The 15,027-nt window shown below is 47.3% G+C and overlaps 1 protein-coding gene across 3 annotated transcripts in view; it reads right to left on the bottom strand.

Moving 5' to 3' along the window:
- The window catches only part of TRABD2B (TraB domain containing 2B), a 247,764-nt gene that overhangs the window by 29,466 nt on the left and 203,271 nt on the right, over positions 1-15,027 (bottom strand). For all 3 annotated transcript variants that reach the window (XM_074221495.1, XM_074221494.1, XM_074221493.1), the window contains exon 5: positions 6,019-6,109. In XM_074221495.1, the coding sequence (XP_074077596.1) occupies positions 6,019-6,109 (91 nt within the window). The remainder of the gene's footprint in view (positions 1-6,018; positions 6,110-15,027) is intronic.

Here is a 15,027-nt window from a genome sequence, read left to right as displayed (position 1 = left end):
TGTCTCGGGCAGCTGTCTGAGTGTACAGTCAGACCGACGGATTGGCAGGAGAAAGACAGAGTCAACATGGAATTAGATGAAGGAGAAGAGGTATGCTGTGTAATTACAATAGGAAAGGGCGAAAGGAGGAAAGGGGGAAGGGAATAAGCTTTTATTCATGTACTGTGCTGAATGACTTTTTTAAAATAAATATTATTCTTTGAGCCTCCCAATAGCCCTGTGATGGAGGGGTTTTTATTATTTCCAGTTTACAGATGAAGAAACTGAGGCAGACAAAGTGACTCACTCAGGTTCCCACAACTAGGAAGTGTCTGAGTTGGGATTGGAACTCAAGTTTTTCTGACTTCCAGTCTCTATTCACTTCCTCCAATAATTTCAACCCCATCTACTCAGACAAGTTCATCAGTCTTCATTGTCTCAGGCTCTTCTGACTTTCTGGACTTTCTCTGTTCAGTTGTTTCAGTCTTTGAGACTGAAGTTTTCCTAGCAAAGGTACTTGAGTGCTTTGCTATTATCTTCCCAGGTCATACTATAGATGAGGAAACTGAGGTAAATATAGTTAAGTGAGTTGGCCGGGGTCACTGAGCTGATAAGTGTCTGAAGCCAAATTTGAACTCAGGTATTCCAGGTTCCAGTCACAGACCTCTTCCATTGTACCACCTAACTACCCAAAACCTTCTCTACCCTGACACAGAAGCCTCTTCACCTTGGAAGTTCTGGATTTCTCACACTAGAAGCATTCTCTGCCCATGTGGCCCTTCCTTTGACTGGCTAGTTCTTCCCAGAATCTCCACTTTAAGAAAATTGCACGGGTCAGCCAGGTCTCCATTTCTCTCCAGGCTCCACCATGACCTCCAGGTAGAGCTTTTCTTCCCACTTTGTTCCCTTTCAGTTCTCAGTGGTGTGTTCTTGTCTTCCTTCATTAGAAGCTCTTTGAGGAGACTAACTATCTTTCTTCTTTTACATCAACTCTCAGTGGTTAATTCAGTTCCTGGCAAATATCAAAGACTTAAAATGGCAAGCTGAAAAATGGTAATCTGGAAATGGATAGAGGACAAGATACCAACTCTGATTATTCTCATTTCCCATAGAATTTCAACTGCAGTAACATAATTACTCAGAGAAGACATTCAGAATGTCCAGAAACCAAAAATCAAAATCAGGTAAAACAAGAATGCAGAACCCTCTTCAGTCAACAAATATGTGGTCTTCTTGCCTAGTGTAGATACATAGCAACCAAGAACAACAAAATAATTCCTTTGAAAAACCTTTCATAAAAGTTGGGCACAAGGGATGAAGAATGGAGGAAAAATGAGTTTGCTGAATTTAGTATGAGACCCAAATAAACCAGCTCATCCTAAGAGCAAATACTGTTGAAACTAAAAAAGAGGACAACAAAATGGTGGTATAGAAGAGATGCTGGCATTTCTAAATCATGTTCATCTATCGCTAAAATCAACAAACATTTATTAATTTTCCAGGCAGTGTGCTAGACACTGGGGAGGCAAGGACGAAGTTCAAATAGTCCTTGGCTTCAGGGATTTTGCTTTTCCTAGGACAAATGGTTTTAAGCTGGAATCCCTGAGTTCCTTTTTTTATTTTTAAATGGGGTTAAGTGGCTTGCCCAAGGCCACACGGCTAGGTAATTATTAAGTGTCTGAGACCAGATTTGAACTCAGGTACTCCTGACTCCAGGGCTGGTGCTTTATCTACTGTGCCAGCTAGCTGCCCCCCTGAGTTCCTTTTAAAAAATATTCTGAAAATTCTATTTTGATATGATTGATTTCCTCTGTAATCCTGTATAGTTTATTTTGTACATTTAAGAATATGATTAAAGAGAAGGGGGTCCCTGGGCTTCCTTAGGCAACCCAAGGAGGAGTCATTGACACAATGAATAATTCCTGTATTGGGGTGTGTGGGGAGAGGGGAACAATAGGGTACACTTAGGACTTGAAGAGATCCCTGAGGTCATGTGATCTATGACTCTCAGATGAGGATATAGAGGTCCAGGGAAATGAGGGGGGCATGGTCTTACAGTAGAAAATGATGGCTCAAGGGTCTTCAATTCTACTGAAATATCAATGTCTCCTGCATCCCTTTTTCACCACTCATATAGCATCTGCCCAAGGTCAGGTTCTCATAATCTTTCACCTCAACTTCTAGCTTCTGAAGAAATTCCCAACCAGAGGTCTTCCTACCTCCAGTCTCTTCGGTCATTCCCTTGTATAATTAGCAGTTTGTGATTCCTAAAAAGTTGGTCTACCATGCATATGCTCCCCTGCTCAAGAAGCTTCATTGGCTCCCAGTTGCCTCTAGGGAAGCAGACAGGCGCCATGATGCCTCTTTTCAAAGGCTGTAGCTGGGATGCATGGAAGGGAATTGATTTGCTCAAGGATAAACAGCCAGTCAATGTGGGGGTGAGATCTCATGCCTTCTAGTTCATTGCTCCTTCTCAGATGCTTTGTTATCAGTTTTTTCTCTTCAGGGAGTCCCTGGGTGGTCCCCTCCAAGGTCTGCCTTCTCTCAACACCTCAGGCCCTGGGTTTGGTCAACAAGGGGCTGAGGGGGTGTTTCTAAGTCACTCTCCTGAGCTCAGCCTGCTGGGTCATGCTTCCCTACTCAGTCCCACCGAGTCCATAACCTTGGAAATTTGGCTCTAGACATCCTTGGGATATGGTGTCCATTAGAAGGGGCCAGTGTTGTTCACCCCAGCTCTCTACCAGTTGCCCCCTGGCAAGCCTCACTCCCCACTGCAGGAATGGGGGACAGATGCTGCTGGACTTCTATACTTAGAGAACATCAGAGCTGGAAGGGCCCTGGGAACACAGAATGTTAGTATTGAGAGGGACCTTAGAACAAAGAATATCAGAGCTGGGAGAGGGCTTAGAACAGGGAATGTCAGGGCTGAGAGGGGGCTAAGAATAGGGAACGTCAGAGCTAGGTGGGGCTTTAGAACAGGGGATGTCAGGGATGGGAGGGCGTTGGAAACATGGATTTGGAAAATGAATTCTTTCCATTGGACTTCGCTGCTGCTGCTGATGCTACTGACTCCTTGCTGGAGGCTGACTCTTACTTTCCAGTCCTTGGTGGCTAGCTCCCTCCCATCTAATTTCTCCAGCTCCAGGGATGGGGAAGGTTTGATTATTTGACCTTATTCTCTTCTCCCCCAGCAGAGAACCTCCGCTCCAGCTAGGTGGAAGGGAGCCAATGAGGCTGGATGGACTCCAGGACTAAGGAGGAGAGACCAGCATCTTTCTCCTGTATCCCTGGGCTCAGAGCATGCCAGGGTCATTGGACACATACTGAGAAAGGTCACAGAGGATGAGACATGGTCCATGTCCAGTAGAAACCACTCTAAGGAGCATGTGTGGCCTGCCAGGCTCAGAGCTCTAGAGCAGAGGAACCCCCGAGGCCATACGGTCAAAGCCTCTCATTTTTTACAGGTGAGGAAACCAAGTCCCCAAGAGGTATCTGAGGTTTCTAAGAATAAGGAGAACAATGACATGGAAATAGAACTGGAAGGGACTTGTAAGGCATCTCCTTGAAGCTTCTAAGCAATCTGGGAATTTCCTCTGTGTGTGTGTGTGTGTGTGTGTGTGTGTGTGTGTGTGAGAGAGAGAGAGAGAGAGAGAGAGAGAGAGAGAGAGAGAGAGTCACAGAGAGAGAACAGGACATATATACATGACACAGACAGAGATAGAAAGAGACAATTGTAGATACTGAGAGAGATAGAGGGGATGCCACTGGGACACAATGAGAAAAATGTGACCAGGAAGACTGGAGACATGGGGTTTTTTCCCAGTCCTACTCCTGAGTTATTTTATATTCCATTCAAATCCTTTTCCTCTCTGTGCCTCAGTTTCCCCTTCTGAACTGTTAAACAGAGGATGTTAGACCAAATTATCTAGAAGGGGTCCTTCCAGGTTATCTCTCACCTGGGATCCCTGGAACTGAAGCATATCAGCCTTTGGCCCTAGGCCAGGATCCCCCTCCTCCCCCCTTCTACCATGCTCTGGGAAGATCAGGGCACTATTAGCTGTCTTGGTCCCCACCGCTGGTAGGCTCATATTGAACTTGCAAGACCAAGGTAGTGAATTGACTTCTCGGTACCTCAGTTTCTTCCTTTGAAAAATGAAGCTGTTGAGCATGGTCATCTCAAGTCCTCCTCCATGGCTCCATCTAACTTGGAAGCCTGGGGAGGCTTGCTCTGGGCTCCTCCCTCCTCCTCCTGGCAGCCTGGCCTCCTGACCTCCCCCTGCCCTCTGAGTTCTCTTTTTCTCATTTTAGAAGAAAAATGGAGGATGAATTCTTCCTTCCCATCTCCGGCTGCCCAGGTTTGGCCAGTCAAGGCCGGGTGATGGCAGGCAGCTGCTGGGGCCCTAATTCAAAGTCTCTGGACAAAAGGAGCTGCTCTGGTAACACCTGTGCCCACAGATAGTCTGGTATTGTTCTGGGGCTTCCCAGAATCCTTCGGGACCCTCCACTCTTAGACAGAATACAGTTTGCTCTGACATTCCAGCCTGGGTCCTGAGTGACTGTGGGGGTCTCTGGGCCCATCCAGGTCATCAGGGGAATGGAATCTCTGAAGAGGAGAGATGACCTGGACTTCAGCCAGTTCAACTCTGGCTGTTCAGGGGAGGGGCTGGGGGAATAGGGACAAAGAAAATTCCGGGAGTGGGGAGGAGAGAGAACACTCTGAAGCCAGTGACTCCTCCTGACCGAGAAACAGCTGCCGTCCCACCAGGGCCTCCCTCCCAATGCCCCACAGAACAATCTGAGGAGGGAAATTGGAAAAGGGCGGACGGAGGGAAATGGAGAAATGGAGAACCAAGGTTTGGATTAAAGGAACTTTAGAGGTCATCTCTAGTCCCATAATATCATTTTACAAATGAAGAAACTGAGGCCCAAAGAGAGGAGGCAGGTTGTCCAAGATCACCTAGTGTCTGAACTCAAGTTCTCTAATACCAACTCGGGTTTGAAATCTAGGCTCCGATCATTATTGTGAAAGGGTGAGCCTGCTCAAGTATTCTCACCTCTCTGGGATTCATCTGTCAAATGGGGCTGGTAGGGGATCACCCTCTGGGAGGGCAAGAATTATGTCATTTTTGTCTCTGTAGCCCTAGCACTAACACAGTCCCTGGTAGACAGGAGGTGCTTAATGCATGCTTGCTGGGTGACTGAAAGATAATAAATTCTCTCCACATCTCTCCTTTTGGTGGCACCCCAAGGATGACAAAGTATTCATCTCACAATAACCATGGGAGTCCAGGAACCATGAGTTATGGCCAACTCACTAGCCAACGTGTCCTCCTTCTTGGCCATCCCCACTACTAGCAAGGCTCCCCACCATGACCTCCAGGCTCCTACTCGCTCCCTTCCAAGCAATCCTTCCACTTTGTTGGCCTCGAATCACCTGTGCTCATCCCAGGGATGGTTTCATAGGAGTATTTCTTGGCTAGCTCCGAACCGCACTGCCTGCCCCCCTTCCCCGCTCTGGCCTCCTCCTCCCCAAACAGCACACTGACATTATGGACTATGGGATCCTGGGCTTTGAGCAGGGAGCCCTGGCCTCAGCTTGCCACCATCAGACTGTTTCAAGTCATGCTGTCCCTCCCCCCCATCCCAACACCCCACTCTCCAACCCTAACTCCTCTCTTATATGTCATTCTCTTCTCCTATTAGAATGTAAGCATCCAGAGGGCAGGGCCTGTCTTTCCATTTGTATTTGTATTCCTGAGATCTAGTAATCAAAGAATAATTAATCAATGATTTGTTTTCTTCATTCATTCACTTAAGGGCTTATTGAACTGAGTTAATCACTAAGGATTGATTAAAGTGACTTGAATTGCCCTAGCTTTGGAAGTGACTTACCGTGTGCTACTGTCAAGTCATTTCCCCGTGAAGTCCTGAAATTTCCATACTTTGTCATAGAACCTGGACATGGGCCATAGCACACAGGAGGACAACCAACACTAGGAAACCATAGGCCCCCAGGCAGAGGGAACCAAGGCACCTCACCTGTGAACAGCTTTCCCTGGTGGGGTGTGCTCCACCTGGAACCCGGCCTGGCGAAGGACATCGATCACAGTGTTGTTTCCCAGGAAATGACCTGAAATAGCAAGAGGAAAGAAAATCTGCAGTCTCCTTCCCTTCCCAGCATCGGTGACCCCTCCTCAAGTCCCTTGGAAGCAAGTGATAGGCAATAAACATTCATTCAGCAGCTCCTGTTTGCCAGACACTGGGAGAGAGTCACGGGTCAAGATCTGGTAGGATCCTCAAAGACCATTGGGTCCTCTCACTTTTACAGAGAAGGAAACTGAGGCCAGGGAGGGAAAGTAACTGGCCCAAAGTCATAGGACTGATACAGCTTGCAAGTCTTTACTATTTTAGGACTTGAAGAATCTGATGCTGTCTCTACAATTCTCTCCTTCCTCCCCTTTGTCTGACATGAAGCCTCTCCTGATGCCCACCAGCCACTAGAGCCTCCCCCTTCTAATTACTGGCATTTATCTGGTACCTATTTTGTCTAAACTGATGCATGTGCATATTGTAATTAGACTGGAAGCTCCTTGAGGAGATATCTTTTATTTTTGTATCTGCTTAGTTCACGCAGGGCCTGGTACCTGGTAAATCCATACTTATCGATTGACTGAGTACTTGGTCAATGAGCCCAACTGGTCGTCTACTACTGGGCTTCCCAGCTCATTAAGAAGTCCCAAGGGCATTGAAGGATGACCTCAGGGAAAGTACAACAAAAAAAGGTAGCATTGAAATGGAGAGTGAAATCCTTCACAAAATCATAGGCCTTGAGATCCAACAGCTATAATAGTCACTCGATGACTTCCAGGGACAGGGAGCTCACTACCTCCTGAAGCAGTTCTTTGCATTTTGAACAGCTCACTCTTGGTCCACTTCCCTAAGATCCAGTCTGGCTCTGCCTCTTGGCTCCTCCTGCCCATTCTCTCAGTTCTGTCCTAATCCTTCCTCCCTCATTATGGGCCCAGTGTTTTCATTAATACAGGCTGACTTCTTGTCTGGTGGGAGAAATGTGTCAACACTGCCAAGCCCTTCACTCTTCAGTTTCCTAATCTGTCAAATGAGGACAATGATTCTTCTATCTCCTTTATAGGACTGTTGTCTAGAAGGTGTTTTGTAGGAGTGAAAGAATTGGGCCTTGTTATTGGGGCTAGGGACCAGATTGGTGAGATCGCTGGAATAGGGGACTCTTGTAATGATGAAATTTCACTTCCCAAGGAAGACCAGCACTTTTTTGATATTATTATTTGGATATTATTTTAGATATTATCATTATTTAATATTTTTAGATGTTATTTTGGATAGTATTAGATATTAATATAACTGCCACCACCACCACCACCATCATCATCATCATCACCATTGAATTCTCACAAAATCCTGGGACCCCAATGGGCATCATAAATGTGAGCTTATCTTACTAAATCTTTCATTTTTATATTTACCCACTAGACACCAGGAATTGTCCTAGGCTCTGGGGCTAAGAAGACAAGGGTGAGCTGTCGGCTATCCCAGGGAGCTCTCAGAAAGGAAGATCAACACTTTCTCTGCAGCTCAGGACAGAGCCTTGCTCAGGATCAAACAGAGGCAGAACTAGAACTCAGGTCTTCTGGCTCTAAGTTCAGTCCAAGAACCGTCTCTATCATTATGAGCACTCAAAGCCACCCTAGAACATCCATATCTTGGAGCACCAGGAAATATCTAGGGGCTGAGATGAGGCTGGGGCATCATCAGAAGGACCAAACCTGTGCCCCTGGCCTTGTTCTGAGTAGGGTTATGTCAATTAGCCAATTGGCACCAATGCAGGAGTTTCCTAGAATAGACCATCTATAGAAACCACAGATGAACAGGCTGTGGAATCTCCCCTCAGGCACCAAAGCAACTTGCCTCCTGCCTCCTTGGAGACCTGTTTAATTAAAGGTGCCCCCAGCTCCTTGTTTAAGCCATGTTCACTTTAAGGGCTTGCCAAAGAAAATACCAGCCCCCAGGCTGTATACAATGGGCAGCAAATATTTACCCATGCCTTGGCAGCGCCTGCAGAGCAAGTATTTCTGGAGACAGCCAGCAGCATGCCAGAAAAATTGTGCCAGGCTCTAGGCCTCTCAGGCTGGGGCTAAGATCTCAGGGTCAGCCACCAGGAGGTATCGGAGGAGCAGCTCAGTGGGGGCACCATTCGATGGCCAACCTTGAACCTAGGCTTCAGCCTTCAAAGTCAAGCTTGGGAGCTCCTCCTGGAGACCTCCAGGTCACCTCTTTCTCAGAGGCTCCTGTCCCTGTTTCCTTCCATACTGGTGCCAGGGGCTGGGAGGGGCAGTTTTCCATTCTGGATGCAGCTCCAAGGGCCTAATGACTCCCTTTTATTCCATGAGATCCCAGATCAGGTGGAATCCCATGTGGATCAAACGCCAGGCTCATTCTTTCCAATGACTTCTTTAGGAGAACTCATCAACCATCCCTTTAATGATGCATTCTAGAATTTTGCAAGGAATCCAAGTCAAGCCCACTGGCCCATCTTCTGCAGACTCCAGTCTCTTCCATTTATTGAAAATTCAGGAATCACTGGACTTTCTCCAATCTGATGGTGCTTTGCTCCAATATCTTTTATAGGTCACTGGCAATGGCTCAGAAACAAATCCTGCCAATTCTTGGAGGAGTCCTGGATGCAGGTCATGGGGTTGGCAGGAATTCTCTCCTCCTATCTCTCCTATTATTTGCTCTTATATCTCTTCATTGGCCATTTTGTTCCCTATCCCTTGAAGTTTAATTGGCTCATTTTCCTTGGCTAAAGGAATTGCCGGCCAAGTGAAGGGAAGAGAAGCCCATGGATCAGTTTAGTAGGAATGCAGATTGTGTGCATTGGAAAAGAGTGACATAAAACTGGGAAAGAAAATGAGCCTGGTGATGGAGAACCTCAAATGCCAGCTGAAAGAATTCGTATTCTGTCCTTTATTAACCATGAAAGACTGGAAGGCTTGACAGATTTGCTGGGTCTTAGTTTTCTCATCTCCTGTTGTTGACAGTTTGTAGGCAGAAGGCCTGGGTTTGAGTGTTAGCTCCAGGTCTTAACTCTGTGAACCTAGGTAAATCACTTCACCTTAGAAACTCAGTTTCCTCATCAGGAAAATAGGGATAATAACCTCCTTTATCCCTACCTCACCAAGTGATTGTGAGGGATGCATTCTATAAAGCTGAAAGTATGCACAGCCATAAAAATGAACATTATTTATTTAAATTACAATCAATATCATTCTTCAGAAGAACAAGAATTCAGATCTTGTCCTCTTGGCTCTGGATGGCTTTTGCAATGATGTCTGACTATTTGTGCCATAAACCTGAGAGTCTGGCCATGAGATGACCAAGGGTACACTACTGGACTGGCCAAAGGGGGAGTGGTCCACTCCTTCACCATTCTGGCTACCATTCTCCTCCAGGTGGAGGAGAATGGCAAAGCTCAACCTAACTATGTTTGCATAAATTCATGTAGCAGATTTTATTTTCAAATGTAACAGCTTTCAAAGAGGTTTTCCTAAATCAAAGACTGGTCAAAATCTGGGTCCAAAGAGAGAGTGGCAATACCGGAGATCCTTGAAGTGGGAAGACATTTTTCTGAACTTAATTTTGCTTGGTTCCTTGGGAAAATGTGAGAAGGGCTAAGGGGCAGAGAGGTAAATTATTCAGGGTGGGCATAAGGGGAAAAAACTCCCTCACACTGAGAGTATTCAAAAGTCTAAAGTACTGTTTCATCAGGTAATGAGTTCTCTGTCATTGGAAGGTTCAAAGTAAAGGTTGGAAAGCCACTCACTGGGGATATTATTGTAGAAGGGTCCCCTGTTCAGGTACAAACCCCTCACAGTTGAGATTCTCCCTCTGAACCCTAGTCATCCAGGGCCTCTCAACTTTGGAGGAGGCAGAGCATGGAAAGCCTAAGTGACTTGGCCCTGAGAGAGACATTGGCCCATGGATGGAAATCTTTGGGACTCCCCCAAGAACATGAGGGTAGCCCTTGTGACTGCACTGGAAATGCTTTGCTTGTCTCTGACCTGGCCCCAGGCCCAGAATGGATCCGGGCCACCTCCTATAGAGGCAGGCCAGGGCCTTCCCCTAGCTCCAAGGCTAGCCCAGGCTCAGTGAGGAGCAGCATCCCAGCGATAGCCAGACATCTGGACCAGACTTTTCCCTCTTCTGGCCTCCTTCACACTGTAACTGCTGAAGGCCCTGACTTTCCTCAAGCTCTTCCAGGAAGCCTTCCTGTAACTCTCCGCTCATGTCAGATCCCACGAACTACCTATTTCTGTACATGCCATCGCTTCCCCTTCTTGCATCCTGTAAGCTCCATGAGGCCAGGGACAGGGCAGTCATTACTTCTTCATCCCCAGGTCCCAACCAGTGCTCCTTGGAGTTCTGAGGTTCCTTTTTTTCAGGATCTTTATCCCCAGGCAGCAAGAATAGCATGAAACAGAAGTCCTGGGTTCAAGTCTCCCTTCTGCCACTCAAGTAACTCCATAGGAGGTTGGAGAAGTCACTTTCCCTGACTTGACCTCAGTTTCCCCATCTTTAAATGAAAGTGTTGACCTAATGTTCTCTAGCATTCCCCCACCCCCACCCCAGCTCTAATATTCTCTGTTCTAAGATCCTCGGTCTCTGTCTTGAGATGTCTCTTCCATCTTCTACAAAGCCCCATGCCTTCTCAGGTAGCCTTCTCTTTCCAAGGGTTGAATGGGGTAACTTGAACCAGGGCTGAGGAAAAGGAGTGTGATGATGGTGATCCCTGAGGGGCCTGTCCCAGTCATCACTGAACCAACCAGTGGTGGTTCAGTGGGTGATGATTCTGATCAGGGGGCTCTAGAGTAAGGGAAAGGGGAAGCTGTGGGAAGAGGGAGGAGGAAGAGTGTGAGAACAACTGAATCTCAAACACTCAGAACTTGGAGTCCCTTAAGAGATCAGTCCACCTACAAAAGAATTTCTACTCTACCAACCTGACAAGTCGTTCCCCAGCCCCTACTTGGACACCTCCAAGGAAGGGGAGCCCACCACACACCAAGGCAAAACCCTTGAGATGGCTTCAATGGGTGGGAAGTTTCTCCTGATATCCAACCTCAGTTGACCTCTTTGTGACTCCTTCCTTCTGAGGTCAGCCAAAACAAAGTGCAGGATAATACATCTCCTTTGGGAAAAAAAAAGAACCTTCAAGTTCCTTTGTGAATATCTCTAAGGATCCTGAATCCCAGGGTCCATTGATTAACCACTGTGAAGGTCTACACCCTTCTTTTGAATAAAACCAACCTAGAATTTCAGTATGGCCTAGATTGACTGTGAAAGCCCCAACAGTCACAGCATTGGTTTTCCCTCCTGAAATGGAAGGAGGAGATTGGGTAAAGGCTCAAGTGGAAACCACAAACTATCCATGTGGGCAGTCTGAGGGACTTGTGGGGGAGTAGGGATGGTGGAACAGGGTGAAACCTGAGGCTAGTGGGGGAATGCAGGGGGCTGGGGAAGGATAACCATGGTGACCACTATCCTCTGGCTGGCTCTAGACTTCCCTCCTCGAACCTCCTCCAAACACTTGTCAGCTCCTGCTAATTCCATCTCTATCTATCCATCCATCTTTGTGGCCCGGCTCACACAGACACACACATACTAGTGCCAGTCCTCATCATCTCTTGCATGGACTCTTAAAGGCTTCTGATTGGGTCTCCCTGATGCTGGTCTCTCCTTACTCCAATTGATCACGCACCTACTTCCCACTCCTGATCATGGCAGAACCTGCTCACGAACCCTACTTAGTTCACTATTGCCAGTAAGAGGCGATACAACAGAAAACAACCCGCACACAGGTAAATAAAAATAAAATGGAAGGCATTGGGATTAGGAAAAGTTGGAAGATCCCTAGAAGGTCATCTTAAACAGTCCTCACATATAATACATGAGGGAAAGGCCTAGAGAAGTGATGAGGCTTAACTGGGATCCAGTCAAATCAAGTCCACAACCATTTATTGATGTACCTATTATGGGCCTAAAGATAGGTCACCTTGGAAGTAGCAGAGCTATAATTTGGACTTGGATTCTCTCCCTCTAGATCTCTTAAGCTGGGTCTAGATGCCTCTTAAGAGGGTCTTCCTGCAGCAGAGGCTGAGGTTGGCCACATTCAGTCTGGGGACTCAGTCTCAGACCCTCAAGTTCTCCCTACTTTAAGCAGAACAGATTGTTCTATCCTGTTCTTCTGCCTCTGAATGATTTAGGACAGTTCAGATTTGGCTTCTGCCCATGGGTCCCCTTGCTGCCCCAGATCCCATCCTTCCCTCTTGCTCTTTGGGACTTTCTTAGGTCTGCCTCTTGGCCAGCCTTGGTCATTCTGCTCCTCCACTAACCTGGCACTGACCTAGCAGCCTTCACCTTGTGGTACACTCAGAGAAGCTGATTTCAGCTCAGGGAAGGTCCTTGTGCCACCTAAGTGTCTTACCAGGCTGGCCATAAGCTGAGGATTTTGGTTTTGTCCCCAGATACCCTTGAAGACAATCTGCTAAGGAACAGGGGCATGGCAATCAGTTCAAATGGAAGGTATGTCTTGGAAGAATGGATGTAAGGAAAGATTCATCCCAAAGCAGAACAGGAGGTAGTGAGATCCCCATTCCCAAGAGTCTCCAGGCGGAAGCTCGGGGCTGTGTGGTAGAAGGGATGCTTCTTTGGGCAATAACAATAATTAACTTTAGATTTGTATTATTCCCCAACAACCTGACATGTTTTTATGATCCTCATTTTGACTTGACCAGCTGACTATCTGAATCAGGATTCAAACTCAGCTCTTCCCTAGTCCAAGTTAAGTACTTGCACCACTGCGCCACCTAGTGGCAGACTGGTTATCCTCTGCTGTCTACCCCAGTATCCAGAGGATGCTTTGACCTCTGTGCCCTTGGAGGATGCTTGGCATCCATGTCATCCAGTGGGACCGCCCTGTCCGGAGCATCAGTGACCACATCTGGAAAGATCCAGTGAGAAAAAAGTGGATGGACTTCATAGACCATCAAGTGTTTCTGTGGATGGCAAAATCCGACATCACTGCTGCCGGTCATTAATTAATCGAAGGTGTTGCCAGAAGAATCATTGTTCACTTCTTTTCTTATTGGCCCCAGAAGCCTGGAAGTTTGAGTTTCGTAGCAAGAACTCATAAGAAACAAGACATGTTCCTTCTAAGACTCCACAGATGGAAATAGAGAATTGTGCAAGGGACCAGGGGAACAATGGGGCAATTAACAGTCATTGCAGAGACAGTGCCAGGGGACTGGGGGTGGGGGGGTGGGGGCGCGGAAGGGGCGCCTGGCCAGATGTTTCCAGGGCAGGCCCTGAAAGCCTCTATTACTGTCTCTAATCCCCCCCACATGTTTCCCCTTCACTGGTGAGAAGAGCAAGCTCCGGTCTCCTCTTGGGGAAGAGGGGGCCTGAGCCCATATTTATGTTCCGTCTGAAATTAATGCAGGGGCTCCTTTCAAATGCTAATTCTGCAGCACCCCCCAGCTGCTGCTGCTGCTGTAAATAGCCTGGGCAGGGCCAGGGACACAGAGAAAGGGAGGAAGGAAGGATGGATGGACAGACCTCTGGGTTTTCTAAGGGAAGTTGGAGAGGGTAGAACTCAAGGATGCCAGGGTAGAGGAGGGGAGAAGGGCAGAGAGTTGAGGGAGAGGCCTGGGACCAGTCAAAGAAGGTCAGAGATGAGAGGGGACCTAGAACAAAAGAGCAAAGGTGGTGAGATTTTGGAGGGGTCATAAAACAGGAGATATGAGATCTGGGAGGGGCCTGAGAAGAGGGGATGTCAGAACTCGAGGGGTCTTAGAACAGGGGATATCAGAGCTAGAAAGGACTTGAGAACATAGATCTGAGAGGAACCTTCTCTATTTTCATGCCCTGGAAGGAACAACCCTCCATCAAGCCCTTGTGATGCTCCCTGTGCTATCCAGGCTCCTCCCTTGTAAGCTAGGGATAATGTAGAGAAGAGCAGCCATTCCTAGTGCCCATCTTCATATGTGACCCCATCATGTGCTTCCCAGGCCCCATCAGGAAAGACAAGAGGTACCTGACCACAATCTGAACATCTCCAGGTCCATCATAAGGACAATTGGCTAAGATGACAATTGGCTGAGATGGGGTAACAATGTGTTTATGGTGGGGGGGGTCAGGCTCCTTCCTTTGATTTACTTAGCTTCCTCACCCCCCAAGCCAAACTCTTCTCTTCAGTTCCCCTGCCCTGCCCCATATCCTCTTTCCCCTTTGGAAGTCTTCCCCTCCCCTTTAGCCCAGGGTTTCTAGCTGCCCTTGGCCCACTCTTCTCCATTTCAGGGCCCTCTTATAACACCACCACCACCACCACCACCACCATAAATGCTTATTCCTTTCCTTAAAAAGTGGGATGGAGGTGAAGGGGCGGTAGTGGGTGCTTTATGTTTTCAAAATGATTTATAGACATTATTTAATATGATCTTCACAATAGCCCTGAGAGGTAGGAACCACTCTTCGACCCTTTTACTATCAGGTCTGAGGGGAGTTAAGTGATTTACTCAGAGTCTGAGATTTGAACTCAAGCCTTGGTGGCTTGATTTCTGGGCCTCTCTGTATTACATCATACATCTCTTTTAGTGCCCTCTTAATGCTCTCCTGAGTCTAAAACATAGCTTAGAAGCCCTCTACCCTGTATCCACCCTAGCCTCATAATTCAGCCCTGAAATGTCCATCAATGACTTCTGGTTCTTGGCCTTCTCCCATGCCCTAGGCCTCAGGGACCTGTCCTCTAGCAGGACTGTCCCGACAAAGTCACCCAGTCCATCAGGGCTTTCTAGGGCTCAGCATCATCACTGTCCCTTCCATCACTGGAGAAAGTGTTCTCCATTAGGGAGAAAGAACTCAGTCTTCTCACCTACTTCTGTCCCAGGGAGTTTCAAAGGAACGACACTTCCATCACTGATGTCCGAATCAAGATGGACCGCGGAGAAGAAAAGAAGA

This window comes from Macrotis lagotis, chromosome 2 (genome assembly GCF_037893015.1).
Source record: "Macrotis lagotis isolate mMagLag1 chromosome 2, bilby.v1.9.chrom.fasta, whole genome shotgun sequence".
Taxonomy (NCBI): domain Eukaryota; kingdom Metazoa; phylum Chordata; class Mammalia; order Peramelemorphia; family Peramelidae; genus Macrotis; species Macrotis lagotis.
Note: the sequence above shows the minus strand (reverse complement) of the source record. Positions and strands in the feature narration are given on the sequence as shown.